General features: G+C 34.7%; 1 protein-coding gene across 1 annotated transcript in view; it reads right to left on the bottom strand.

The window, feature by feature from the left end:
* The window catches only part of LYST (lysosomal trafficking regulator), a 200,111-nt gene that overhangs the window by 151,577 nt on the left and 34,304 nt on the right, over nt 1-14,230 (bottom strand). The window contains exons 2-3 of the mRNA XM_015126904.3: nt 12,973-13,062; nt 9,608-9,806 (exon numbers count right to left, since the gene is read on the bottom strand). Coding sequence (XP_014982390.3) covers nt 9,608-9,799 — 192 coding nt within the window. The 5' untranslated portion in view covers nt 9,800-9,806; nt 12,973-13,062. The remainder of the gene's footprint in view (nt 1-9,607; nt 9,807-12,972; nt 13,063-14,230) is intronic.

Raw genomic sequence — 14,230 nt, 5'->3', positions numbered from 1 at the left:
CTCCCAAAGTGCTAGTGCTAGGATTACAGGGGTAAGCCACCACACCCAGCCTAATAGGTATTTCTGATATTACATTAAATCTGTATCTTGACATGCTAATTAAATTTTATTTTCCATGCATAAGCAGGAATATATGTGTATGGACTATTTAAGTCCTTTATTTCTTCTATCACAATTTTATAATTACTTCTAATATATGTGTGTATATACATATCTGAAAGTTTCTACATTAGTACTACAAATGGGATCTTTCTCTTTCCTTTTCTTTTCTAGCTGTATAGCTGCAGCTAAAAACAAACATCTTTGCCTTTTACTCTATAATTTTGTTGAATAATTTTCTGAATGAGTTCTTGGATTTTTCTGTACACATTACTTTAAAAAATAGTATTTTTATTTCTCCTTCTTTCCCACATTTAGCTTTCATATTCCACTTTACCACTACATGTATTTAAAACATAATATCAAATGGAAATAGTAATAAAGAATGATGCTTGTATTGGTCCCACGTAGAACTTCTTATTAAAAATGTTATTGGCAGCTGGGCATGGTGACTCATGCCTACAATCCCAGCACTTTGGGAGGCCAAGGAGGGTGGATTGCTTGAGCTCAGGAGCTCGAAAACAGTCTGGGCAACACGGTGAAACCCCATCTGTACAAAAAATACAAAAATTAGCTGGGCATAGTGATGCATGCCTGTAATCCTAGCTATCTGGGACGCTGAGGTGGGAGGATTGCTTGAGCCTGGGAGGCAGAGGTTATAGACAGCTGAGATTGTGCCAATGCACTCCAGCCTGGGTGACAGAGTCATTTTTTCTGAGACCCTGTCTCAAAAACAAAAACAACAACAAAAAAAATTGGTTCTTCTAATCTTTGTATATGAAAGAAATCCTCTATTCTAAGCTTAATTTGTTTTTAGACCTTTTGTCAAATGTTTTGATGAGTCAGGATAGTTATGTTATATGCACTGTTTTTCCTAGTGATAAACATTATGCTAACAGTTTTTCTTGAATTAGACCAGGAATTGCAACCTCTTTATGTAAAGAACCAGATAGTAAATATTTCAGAGTTGGTGAGTCATATATGGTCTCTGTTGCATATTCTTCTGTTTAACAATCCTTTAAAAATGCAAAAACTATTCTTAAGTTGTACATTGTATAAAAACAAGTCAATGGCAACAGGATTGGCCTGTAGGCTGTAGTTTGCTCAACCAGCTCCCATTCTGCCCCACCTCCCCTGCAGGCAAAGAGTGGTTATTAAATGGCCATAATACTCTTTGTTAAGACTCCAGAAAGACTTAGGTGGTACCTAGTAGACCCTATCACCTAGACAAAAGTACTACTAGGAATCTTCAGGGGATTGTTCTATACAAAGCAGAGAGGGCTGTCTCAAAGACTATTATAGATGTGGCTTTTGAGGCATAGAGTGAACCCCATTAAGATTTGCAGGAAACTCACATTTTAAAGAAAGTTGGTTATTAAAAAATACTAACAGCTTGGCCTAAAAGGGATAGGATAGAGAGTTCAAAATGAAAAAAAGGCCTCTGGGCCCCCACTCTTCAACAGGCAGGAAGGAGGGTGAGAAAGCTGTATATTATGGGTGATCTGTTATAGAAAAGAGAAGAGACTTCATAGGGTGGAACCAAGAGTCCTGGAGAAACATGGATTAGGGAACCACTCCCACAGAAGAAAAATATATTCCCAGACCCTAGAACAGGGGCCATGACAACATGTGCTGACTGGATTTCAGGACTGCTATGGCCGAGAGATCACTATGTTCCTCTCCTGTCCCTCTTCTTACTAAAATTAACTTATTCCTATCTCATTATTGTATATAGGGCATATGCAAAGCAGATAACCTAATTCACAAGTTTCTCAATCAAGAAGAGCTGAAACAAAATCACTATATGTGAAAGCCTCATGTATATCCAGAACTGATGTAAACCATGAGATCATCAATTCAAGCCTGAGGCCATGATGGAATAATATTTCAAGAGGCCTAGAGGGGAGTGAGTGTAGAAGGAATACTAATAATTTTGGTCAGAGAAGAGACCATGGTAGGTTAAACACAGCCAAAATTAATTGCAGTTCCTTCTATCAAGTGATAGAGTCTTATTTCCCCATCCCTTAAATCTGAGCTGACCTTGGATTAGCTTTGACCAATAGAATGTGATCAACATGTTGTTATGTGACTTCTTGCAGCTTCCGCACCCTGTTGGAACATTTCCACTATCATGTAAAGAAGCTGAGTCTAGCCTACTGAAAGATGAGAGGCCATGTGGATGAGAACTGAGGCAGTCTGGCCAACAGCCCCACGCAAAAGCCCTCAGTTAATCTGCTAACTGACTGCAAACTCAGATGTAAGACCAGCTGATATCTTAAGGAGCCAAAGTGGCTATTCCAGCTGAGCCATGCCAGAACTGCCAACTCACAGAATCACGAGCAAATAAATCATTGTTCTATGCCACTAAGTTTTAGAACATGGTCTGTTACACCACAATCAACTGATATATTCATTGCTTCAATGAGTCTGGGTGTGAAAGGGGGATAATTCAATGATTATCTACTCTCTATGGATAGCACCACTGTGGAGTGGTTAAGATTTCCACTGCGATCATACTTTCACTACTCCAAGAAGTAGGAATGGCAGCATCCCCCACACCCTCTCATTCCTGTCAGACCAATCATGCATAGATAGATCTAGGTTTGTGTGTGAACAGAAACTGTAGAACTAGATATAGTAAATTAATATTCACTTATTATTACCTTTACTACATTTAAAAGTTTGCATTATTCTCCTATTGAAACAACTCTTGCCAATTTTACCATTAACTCACTTGTCAAATGTGAAGAATAATTCTCATTGCCTATTCCCTTGCTTAAAAATTTTCCCAATGTTTTCAGAATAAAATTAAGACTTCTTAACATGGTATACAAGGCTTGCCATGTCATGGCCTCTGCCCTTCAGGTCTTCTCACTAGCCAATCCCCGTTTCACCAAAAGCAAAGCAAAATACAGCCTTTGCTGGCACTTCACTAAACTACTTGTAGTTCATTGAATGTGCTGTGTTTTCTCTAGCCCCCGTGTTTTTTCATGTGCAATTCCTCTGGTCTGGTGTTTCCTGCCTCTTCACATTGCCAATTCCTACTTAGTGATGTCAATATCTAAAAAGCAGTTCCTGATGACCCCTCTCCACTACATTCACCAAATACTTTTTACACTGTTTTGTCATCATTTATTTATCTGTCTATCTCTTCAAAAGTGAAGAGCTCCTGGTAAAGACAGTCGCTGTTCTTTCATCTCTGCATCTAAGAGGTGCTGGGCCATAGTAGGTACTCAATGGTCTGCTGAGTAAAGCAGTGAATAAACTGTAGTCACACTTTTAAAGGTCTGATGTTTTTCTATTTATTTTATATATCACTATAGGTAGGCCATTTCTGCAGTACTATACATTAAAGTGATAATACTACAAAAATGTAGGAAGAATAAAGTACTCTCCTACATAGAAAATAGTCAAAGATTTTAAAAAACCTATTATAATGTTTGAATTATATTTTGTTCAGAAATGTACAACCCCCTTTGATAAAACTTCATATTTTACTCACAAAATAAATAACAACTTTATAAAACATCCACAGAGTGCAGCAGGTATGGAAATTATGTATCACTGAAATTTTTAAAAGTAGTATTTATAACACATGGTCATGTATACTAGTCCAATTTTGATATATATGTTGGCAATAGGACATAGAAGAAACCAGAAACCATTATTTTCAAATATTACACAGAGACCATTCTTATATTGGAAGGATCCCTTAAGTCATCCAGCTGAACGTCCTGTTACTGATGAGGAGCAATCAAGTGATTAACTAAAGTCATTCATCTAGTTGATACAGGTGCCGAGATTAAAAGCAAAGATAGGCTGGGCATGGTGGTGTGGTGGAAATATTCAACTTTGTCATCTTTAACCATTAAAAAGAATGTTTTTGATATTTAAAAAGAGTATTTTTCCCTAAGAATAGATTTAAATTTCTGTGTATAATAAATTATGAACAAAGTGGAGTTTATTCCAGGAATGCAAACATTTAAAAACTATCGCCGGGCGTGGTGGCTCACGCCTGTAATCCCAGCACTTTGGGTGGCTGAGATGGGTGGATCATGAGGTCAGGAGGTCAAGACCAGCCTGGCCAAGATGGTGAAATCCATCTCTACTAAAACTACAAAAATTAGCCAGGCGCGATGACAGGCACCTGTAATCCCAGCTACCTGGGAGGCTGAGGCAGAAGAATTGCTTGAACCTGGATGGCAGAGGTTGCGGTGAGCCAAGGTCACGCCACTGTACTCCAGCCTGGGCGACCGAGTTGAGACTCCGTCTCAAAAAAAAAAAAAAAAACCAAAACACAAACAAACAAACAAACAAAACTATCAAGATAACTCACCTACATTACAGAATAAAAAAGAAAAGTCATATGTTAGTTTCAACAGATGGAGAAAAGGCATTTAACAAAATTCAATATCCATTCTGTATAAAAACTCTCAATGAATTGGGAATGGGAGAAAATTTCCTCATTCTGATAAAACACGTCTAAGAAAAATTGAGAGTTCATATCACACTTAATGGTGAAATACCTCATGCTTCTCCTTGGGTCAGACACTAAACCAGGATGTCTACTTTCACTACTTCCATCTGCCTTTGTACTAGAAGCCAGCGCAAAAGTCAAGAAAGCAAAATAAAAGGCATGCAAATTGGGAAAAAAGTAAAATTGTCATTATTCACAGATGACATCATTATTTACATATAAAATCCTAGGGAATCTACAGAAAAGTTTCAAGATCTAATGAATGAATTTAGCAAAGGCACAGGATGCAAGGTCAACATACGAAAAGCAATTGTATTTCTATGAGCAACAAACAACAGGAAAATAAAAAAATTCAAATACCATTTATAATAGCATCAAAAAGGAATAAAATATTTACAATAAATTTAACCAAACAACAGGCAGGACCTCTACAATGAAAACCACTCAATAGTGCAGAGAAACAAACTAAAGAAGACGTAAATAGAGTTTGACATCATGTTCATGCATTGGAAAACTCAACATCGTTAAGTGTCAATTCTCTCTAAATTGATTTATAGATTCAACATCATCTCAACTGAAATCCTGGTGTGCATTTTGTAGAAATAACAAGTTGATTCTAAAATTTATATGGAAATATGAAGGATCTAGAATGGCCAAACTTTCTTTAAAAACAAGAACAAAATTAGACAACTTACAACACCTAATTTCCAAACTTATTTTTATAAAAGCTACAGTAATCTAGGCAGGGTACTGATAAAAGACTACATCAAAGATCAGTGGAACACAATGCAGTCTAGAAAGACCCATAAATATAGAAAAAGAAAAAGTGTTCAACATCATTAATTGCCAGAGAAATGCAAATTAAACCTACAATGAGACACTACTTCATATTCACTTAGAACGACTAACACTAAAAAGACTGGCAATATCAAATATTAGAGAGGATATAGAACTGGAATTCTCATACACTGCTGGTAAGAATGAAACATGGTACAACTAGTTTGCAAAACAGTTGGGCAGTTTCTTACAAAATTAAACAAACATTACCCTTTGCCCACAAATTGTATGCCTACATATTTACCCAGGAGAAATAAAAACATATCCAAGGACTTTTATAGGAATGTGCAAAGCAGCTTTATTCATAATGGCCAAATGCATACAGCTCAAAAGATTAAACAGCAGATGAATGGTTAAACAAATTACAGTATTCCCTTACAATGAAATACTAATCAGAAATTAAAAAGTAGTGAACTACTAAATTATGCAAGAACATGGATGAATTTCAGAGACATGAGAGTACATACCACATGATTCCAAAGCTACACTTAGATGCTAAAAGTCACAACAGTGGTGGTCTTGCAGTAAGTGAAGGGGTGGGACTGACTGAAAAAAGGCATGACAAAACTTTCTAAGGTGACGGAAATATTCTAAACAATGATCTTGGTGGTGATGACACAGGTGTAAATATTTGGATTTTGTTTTGTTTTTCAAGACAGGGTTTCACTCTGTCACCAAAACCAGAGTGCAGTGGCACGATCATGGCTCACTGCAGCCTTGATTCCCCCAGGCTCAAGCAATCCTCTCACCTCAGCCTCCCGAGTAGCTGGGACTATAGACACACACCAACACACCTGGCTAATTTTTGTATTTTTTTGTAGAGATGGGGTTTTGCCATGTTGCCCAGGCTGGTCTCAAACTCCTGGCCTCAAGTAATCCACCTATCTCGGCCCCTCAAAGGGGATTGGGACTACTGATATGAGGTGTATTTGTCAATATTCATCTAACTATATGCATAATATCTGTGCATTTACTGTATGTAAATTATACCTCAATAAAGTCTATTTAGTTCTTTATATTAAATGTCTATTAATAGGCCAGGCACAGGGGCTTACACCTGTAATCCTAGCACTTTGGGAGGCCAAGATGGGAGGATCACTTGGGTCCAGGAGTTTGAGACCGGCCTGACCAACATGGCAAAATCCAGTCTCTACTAAAAATATTTTAAAAAATTAGCCCAGGCGTGGTGGCTCATGCCTGTAATCCCAGCTACTTAGGTGGCTGAGACATGACAACCTCTTGAACCCTGAAGGCTGAGGTTACAGTGAGCCAAGATTGTGCCACTGCACCCCAGCCTGGGTGAAAAAGTGAGACTCTGTATCAAAAATAAATAAATAAATATTAATAAAGCAAAAGGACTCCAGTGGGTGAGAAAGGTTTAAATCACTCCAGAGTACCCAAGAAGTGCTCCTATTCATGAGAAGCAGAGATAGAAAAACTAAATTTCCTCCTAAAACATACAACTATGTGCCTAGTGTTATGATTCCATCTTAAATGATAAAATCTCATTCAATTAATTCCCCTTAAAAACTCAAACATTCATTCTCCATTTCCTAATTGAAAGAACTGAATGTTGATAAAGGCCTATGTTTTAAACAGCTATTTATTTTCACTCCAAAGGCACATCTACTGTTCCTACTATTATTGACACAGATATTCCAAAAAGTTACTAGGTGGAAAGAAGGGATTAAAAAATACCACCACAGTAAAAAAATTATTTAATTTATGACCTAAATAATTGTCATTTAATACCTTAAAATATATTTTAGGACTTAAAACAGAAAGTATTCTCTTTACCATATATACAAAGAAAATACTGTATTTGTAATCCAATAGACTTGTATCCAGAATACATAAAGAACTGCTACAACTGATGATAAATAAATAACCTGACCTTAAAAATGGTGTAAAACTTTTAAACAGACATTCATAAACGAAGATACACAAATGGCCAATAAGGTAATGAAAAAATGATCAACATCATTAGTTGTTAAAGAAGAATGTGAACTAAAACTACAATAAGATACTACTTCATATTCTTTTAGAATGGCTAACACTACAGACTGGCAAAATACTCCCAAAAGAAAAATTATTGCTGCTGTTATGACATGAATTATTTCAGTCATTCAGTAATACATTAAAAGACATTTCATGACATAAAAGAGAAAGCATAAAATCTAGAGCAATAGAAAGTAGATTAGTGTTTGCTTAGGGGTAGGGGAACGGAAGGCATAGGGGAATGAGAGTTAAAGGGTATGGAGTTTCTTTTGGAGGTGATGAAAATATTCTAAAATTAACTGTGGTGACAGATGCACGTATCTGTGACTACACTAAAGGCATTGAATTGTACACATAAAATGGGTGAATTTTATGATATGTGAATATCTCAATAATGTTATTTTTAATAATGCTGTTATTAACATTTTGATTGGGATTAAATTGGGATCTACAGATTTGGAGAAAAGATGTATGATTATAATATTGATTCTTTCAATACATGAACATTATATAATGCTCCAATTATTTGGGTCTTCTTTAGTTTCTCTCAATAATCTTTTATAGAATTCCATGCAGAAGTAGTGTACATATTTTATTAGAGTCATTCCTGGATATTTACTATTTCTGATGCTATTTATATGGTGTATTTTAAAAAAGACAAAGCACTGAATTTTTTTAACATGGGGAAGAAGAAGAACAGAGCATGGTGTACATATTAAATAATCAAAATTTCAAAATAAAAAATCACTACACACGGTCTAACATAATTTTTTCTGATTTTAAATTTTATTTATAGAAAAGTCATACAAATACATAGAAATCAAATTATATTTAATCACTCATTTAACAAATCACATGAAAAAGAATAAAAATACATAAACTTGGCTGGGTACAGTGGCTCACACCTGTAATCTCAGCACTTTGGGAGGCCAACAGGGGTAGATTGCTTGAGGTCAGGAGTTTAAGACCAGCTGGCCAACACAGTGAAACCGCGTCTCTACTAAAAATACAAAAATTAGCTGGGTGTGGTGGTACACGCTTGTAGTCTCAGCTACTTAGGTGGCTGAGACACGAGAATCACTTGAACTTGGAGGTGGAGGTTGCAGTGAGCCAAGATCGCACCACTGCACTCCAGCCTGGGCGGCAGAACGAGACTCTGTCTCAGAAAAAAAAACATAAACCTACAAAAGTCCTGAAAAATTCCATGACAAGTAAATGCTTTCTAATTTGTATTTGCTATGTTCCTTAGCTTATAGTGAAAACAGAGGTACTGTTTTAGTGTCCATATTTACTCAATATATGTATTTATTAGCAAAGTGCTTTCATAGCAAAGAAATTTTATTTAATGATGGTCAATTTTACATTTAAAGCTGGTAACATTCAAAGTGTTAAAAAAAAACCCCATCATATTGGTGTTACAAACACTTTATTTTTTCAACTAACTATATTAATTAGTTCCCTGAAAGCAGATTGTAGAGTTTTACATTCACAAAATAATTATTCATTTTCTACTAAAAGGAAATAAACATATAAATCACATTTGGCCTTAAAATTAATTTATGTGAGTATTTAATGTTTCTAGATCTGTTTTCTCATCTGTAAAAGAAGGTTAGATGAAAACATCTAGTCTCAACTAGTTTTAAAACTCTGTTAATTTTATAATAAGAAAACAGCAAAACCATATGGTCATACCATACATTAAGCCAAAAACAACATTTGAAAAATTAGACGTATACAAGCTAAAAGACTCAGTAATTATTAGTTCACATAAAAAGACTCTCTGCTTTCACTCCAGAATTAGCAGCCTCCAAAACTTTTTCAAAAACATACTTGACATTCATTGAAAATGAAAATTCATCATGTTTCTGACGTAAGATGCAGGGATATAAGATTATATCTTATATTTCTACTAACAACCATAGTTATCTCACTGATATTAGGATAAAAAGCATAGTATATATGAAACCATTTAGTTCTTAGGCCATTCATAATTCTAAGATATTTCAGATATTTTGAAAGTATTCAAATAAACAATATGGTTATAAATAGGTCCACTTTTTTTTTTTTTTAGTGGAATAATGTGAAAGACTAGACTTTATCTCAAGGAGGATTCAGAAAGTATGTAATCCAAAACCATGTAGCTATAGTTAACTATCATATATTGATGAAAATAAGTATTTGATATAAACATGTTACCTGATCAATGATAGAATTTAGCTTGGTAAGTAATAGAAATCCTCGACCACGGACAAGGTACTGTCCGAGGGTTGCCATGTGTGTCTCCTCCTCTTCTTCCTCCCTGGCCTCCACCCTCTGGACCACTGCATTGCAAAGCCGGTTGACATCAGTCAGAAATTCACGTGCCAATGAGTTACTGTCGGTGCTCATGACCGAGCTATAAAATAAATATTACAAAAAAAAAGATTAGGAAAACAAATACAAATTTACTTTTAAAACTATGTGTTTTTGTTGTTTGTTTCTAACTGAAGATTGGCTTAAAATTATTGGGAATTGGTACTTAACCCTATAATATTTTCAGGCATAGTTCTAACCTAGTCGGGTGCTTCTTAAGTAATTCCTGCCATGGCAGAAATGAGTCCCAGGTTTGAAATACCTGAGCATAGCTGAGAATGGGTAAGTGACAGCACCTGGAAGACATTTTTCTCTTTTTAAGAGAGAAGACTTTCTTTCTTAAATACAATAAAAATAAACCCATTACTTATAAAATGTTCTTGCTTTGCATATTTTATAATAAATTGGCATTTTAAAATTATAACCCATTTTTCACTTGATAAGAGCCCACAATCACTGCCCCATCCTCCCCAAACACCAAAGTTCAGTTAATAAGAGGATTTCCAGTCAGGCGAATAAAAATTGAATAATTCTAACAGTTAAAGTTATGCCACTTCACTTCTTATAACATTTAAATCAAATAAAGGGTAATGTGACATTTTAAGATTAAGGGAAATAAGGTACAGCAAACAGAATGGGGGAACATAAATACAGAGAAAAATGTACAAATTTTCAGAAGGGAAAAACCATGAACAACAAAATCCCCAAAGAGTTTCAAAATAGTTTCATCTCTGGGCCAAAAGTAATTTTGAGGTATCTAATAACCTTTAAAAGATGTTTAACATAGAGATGTTAAGTTAAATAAGACATGTATTGTTTCCCCTCCCTTCACCCGCTTCAGGGGGAAGCCCTCCCTACAACCCCTGCTGAGAGGGCAGTGGGCATATGATTATGCCTCTTGCCAAGAGGCACAGTCAGGCTCTGGGCCCCAATTTAGCTACAATGCATGCTCATCACAAGATGTGACTTGTATAGTGTGGGTTGCAAAGAGGAACTGGACTAATCAGGTTTTCTTTCTCTCTCGGGAATTTAAACTAAAGGGATATAGTTGATATGCTGAAAGGTCACATACAGATGGGGCTATGGTAGTCATTATGAGGTAGCTGAGGGTCAGAAGAAGCCAACTAGGTAAAAATGAACCAATGGGATACAAAGAGAAGTAGATAAACATGAAGGGGAAATACCAGAGAAATTCCTAATACTAACTTAGTTCCTGTTCATTCTGGGACCTCATAGTTTAATTCTTTGATTCCCATCAGAATTCTAGGTGTTACAATAACTCTCTCTTAGTATAACAAACATCATTATTTTTAATATTTTTGAATATTAGAAAGAAGACAGAAAAGTATAAAGTACATCTCTCATTATTCTAAAATGCGGCAATAACCTCTATTATATAAAATATTGGTTCTTTATATACTTTCAGAAAGTAAAATTATTCAATAAATCCAATAACCTCATTTATATTCAGTTCATATTTATCCAATTTTAATATATTTCACTGAATCTGTTAATAATTTTAGGATACATAATTATTTAGTACACCACTAAAAAAGAATTAAACTATGACACAATGTTTCTTATCACATAAAATTTCCCTACAATATCACCTTCTGGGTTGTCAAGACCATTCATGACACAGCATTTAAGAGTACTGCACTATTGTTTCCGGGATTTTCCTTCAAAGCTACCAATGTCATTCTATAAGTTTATATGCTGGTGCTTTCTTGATCTTACCAAATGGTATCAGCAGAAAGTTTCAGAAAACAACCAGGAAGACACTTAAAACTCAACAGGTACAGTACCAGCAATGCACCGAAGTCTGCTGAAGTGCTGACAATGTGAAAGTCTATGATCAAGTGCACTCGTGTGCAGACCACGTCAACTACTTCACAAGTGCTTATACGGCATCATCCATTGCAAGATACACTGCAACTTTAGAAATATTAAAAATGTGAAAAACTGAAAAATTATGGGAATAATTAAGTCTATCTTCTAGAAATTAAGATAATGGAAATCAATATAAATTTTTAGATATAACAGTTAATGCCATATCAGTAAAAGGCATTATAATCTCAACAGAAATGTATGCTTTTTCTTGATTTAAAAATGTACATAAAATATATACATGTTTATATGAATAGGCTAGTGTATATACATGATCTATTACTTGCTTTTATTTCATTTAGATATACTGAAAAACATTTCACATGAGCTGTCACTCTTTAATAGCTGTATGGCACACTGCTACATGTAAATATTACATATATTGCATTATATTATAGTCTACTATGCAGCCAATCTCTTATTTTTGAATAGATTGTTTCTAGTCTTTTATTATCATAAACAAAGCTACAATTAACACCCTTATACTACTTGTACCTTTGTCTTATTATTTCCTTGAAGTAGAAATTGCTGTTATTTCATAGGATAGGTTTTACATATTTCTTCTTAGGTTTACTCCAAGGTGCTTTATATTTTTGCCATTATTATGAATGGGATTTTGTTTTCCATTATATATTCTAGGATTTAAAACTGGTATATAGTAGGCACATAGGAAGTGGATTTCTTTTGATATAATAATCATATATCTAAACTTCTTTCTGAGCTTTTTTATTATTTTGTTTTGAATTTCCCAGATTTAATACTCTATAATCTACAAATAACAAAAATTCTGAATTATCTTATCCAATATTCATATAATTTCCATTATTCTATCTAATTGTATTAGTTTGCATTAACAGAACAACATCAGTTGTGGTGATGGTGACACTTTTGCTTTGTACATTAGGAAGCATTCACCTCTTTCTAACAGAAATATTGAATTTAATTGAATGACTTTTAGCCATTTTGAATGTCAACTGAAAAGATGATTGCATGGTATTTTCTTTAAATTTTTTTCTAATATTTAAAGTAACCAGAAACAAAGAATATATAACATGAGGTTATAGCCAACAACCAGATATAAATAGTACACTGTATATATTCTTTGGTAACTTTGCTTTCTCCTCTTAATGTTATGTTCATTCCATTAAACCATCATGCAATATACCATTGTATGGATAAACCACAAACTATACATCCATCTCTACTAAGAAAAGTTTAGCTGTTTTAACTTTGGGGTTTAACGAATGTCACATAATTATGTAGTTTCAAGCCTTCAAAAACAAGTATGTTGATGGTTAATATTTATTACATTATATACTTACCAGTCTTTCACCACTGCTATAACATTTAGAGTCTATATCATTTGGGCTTATAAACTAGATGAAACAAATATTCTTAGAACAAAGCTTCACCTACAAAAAAAAAAAAAAAAGACAAACATATTAATGACAATAGTAAACCACAAATAATTTTAACAAATAAAGTTGTGACGTAATCAGTGGCCATTCTTCATACACGATGTATGAAACAACCAATGAAATTTTTAAATCTTAGGAGCACACTAAAAAAATGCCTACTTCAAGAATTCCTCTTGAGAGGGAATCTTGGAACACAGTGGTCTGAAAAAGCAACTCAATAATAGCTCTCTACTTTTCCTCTTCCAGTTCTTAACTTAAAACCTCCAGGTAAATCACAAGTTAAATGCAAAGGAGAATTAGACCAGTCTTCTTAACACTAGAATCTAGGAGGCAGTGGAATATCTAAATACTATCGAGAAAAAAAGGTCTTCAAAGTTCCTGGGTACAGCCATTACTTTCCTGTTAGGATGAAAGGTATTTGAGGATACATAAGAACTCAGACAATACTAAAACCAAACATCAATTTATTAATCATCATCAAATTTCATATCTTTACTGAAGTTTTTAAATGAATTAATCTTTTGTATACAATATAATGAAGGTTATTTCTAGAAGACTAAAGGATAAATTTCTATTTCTGGGATAGCAACAGGATATTTCTCTTTAGTTACCTGTTCTCCCCTTCTCTATAGTTTTTACCAGGAAGAAGCATGAAAAATGTTTCCTTACAGTTATGCAGCAAACAGGAGGATATTTTGAATTACAAGTTTTTAAATCAGACTTTTTAAAAGTTATTTTTATTTTAAAAAAAAAAAAAGGAGACAGGGTCTCACTGTGTTGCCCAGGCTAGTCTTGAACTCCTGAGCTCAAGTGATCTGCCCGCCTCAGCCTCCCAAAGTACTGGGATTAAAGGCAGGAGCCACTGTACCTGGCCCAGAGTGATCTTTAATTACTTCGAAATGCTCAAATCTGGAAAACTGTCTTGAGTTTCTTTCAGCTTGCCAAACAGTTCTTGTACCACACATTATTCTAGGCACTCGAAGATAAACCAGGCAGAAAACAACTGTGTTAGACTACGCAGCGCTTTCTGCGAATTAGGAAAAAACATCCCTTCCTGATGGGAGCAGCTTCACAGCAGGGCACACAGCTGTCAAAGCACAGGGTATATTTCAGTCTCACCCCCTCACTCCTCTGGCAGAGCACCAGAAAGCAGTATATCAAC

This window comes from Macaca mulatta, chromosome 1 (assembly GCF_049350105.2).
Source record: "Macaca mulatta isolate MMU2019108-1 chromosome 1, T2T-MMU8v2.0, whole genome shotgun sequence".
In the NCBI taxonomy this organism is placed as follows: Eukaryota; Metazoa; Chordata; class Mammalia; order Primates; family Cercopithecidae; genus Macaca; species Macaca mulatta.
This window is presented reverse-complemented; position numbering and strand designations above follow the sequence as displayed.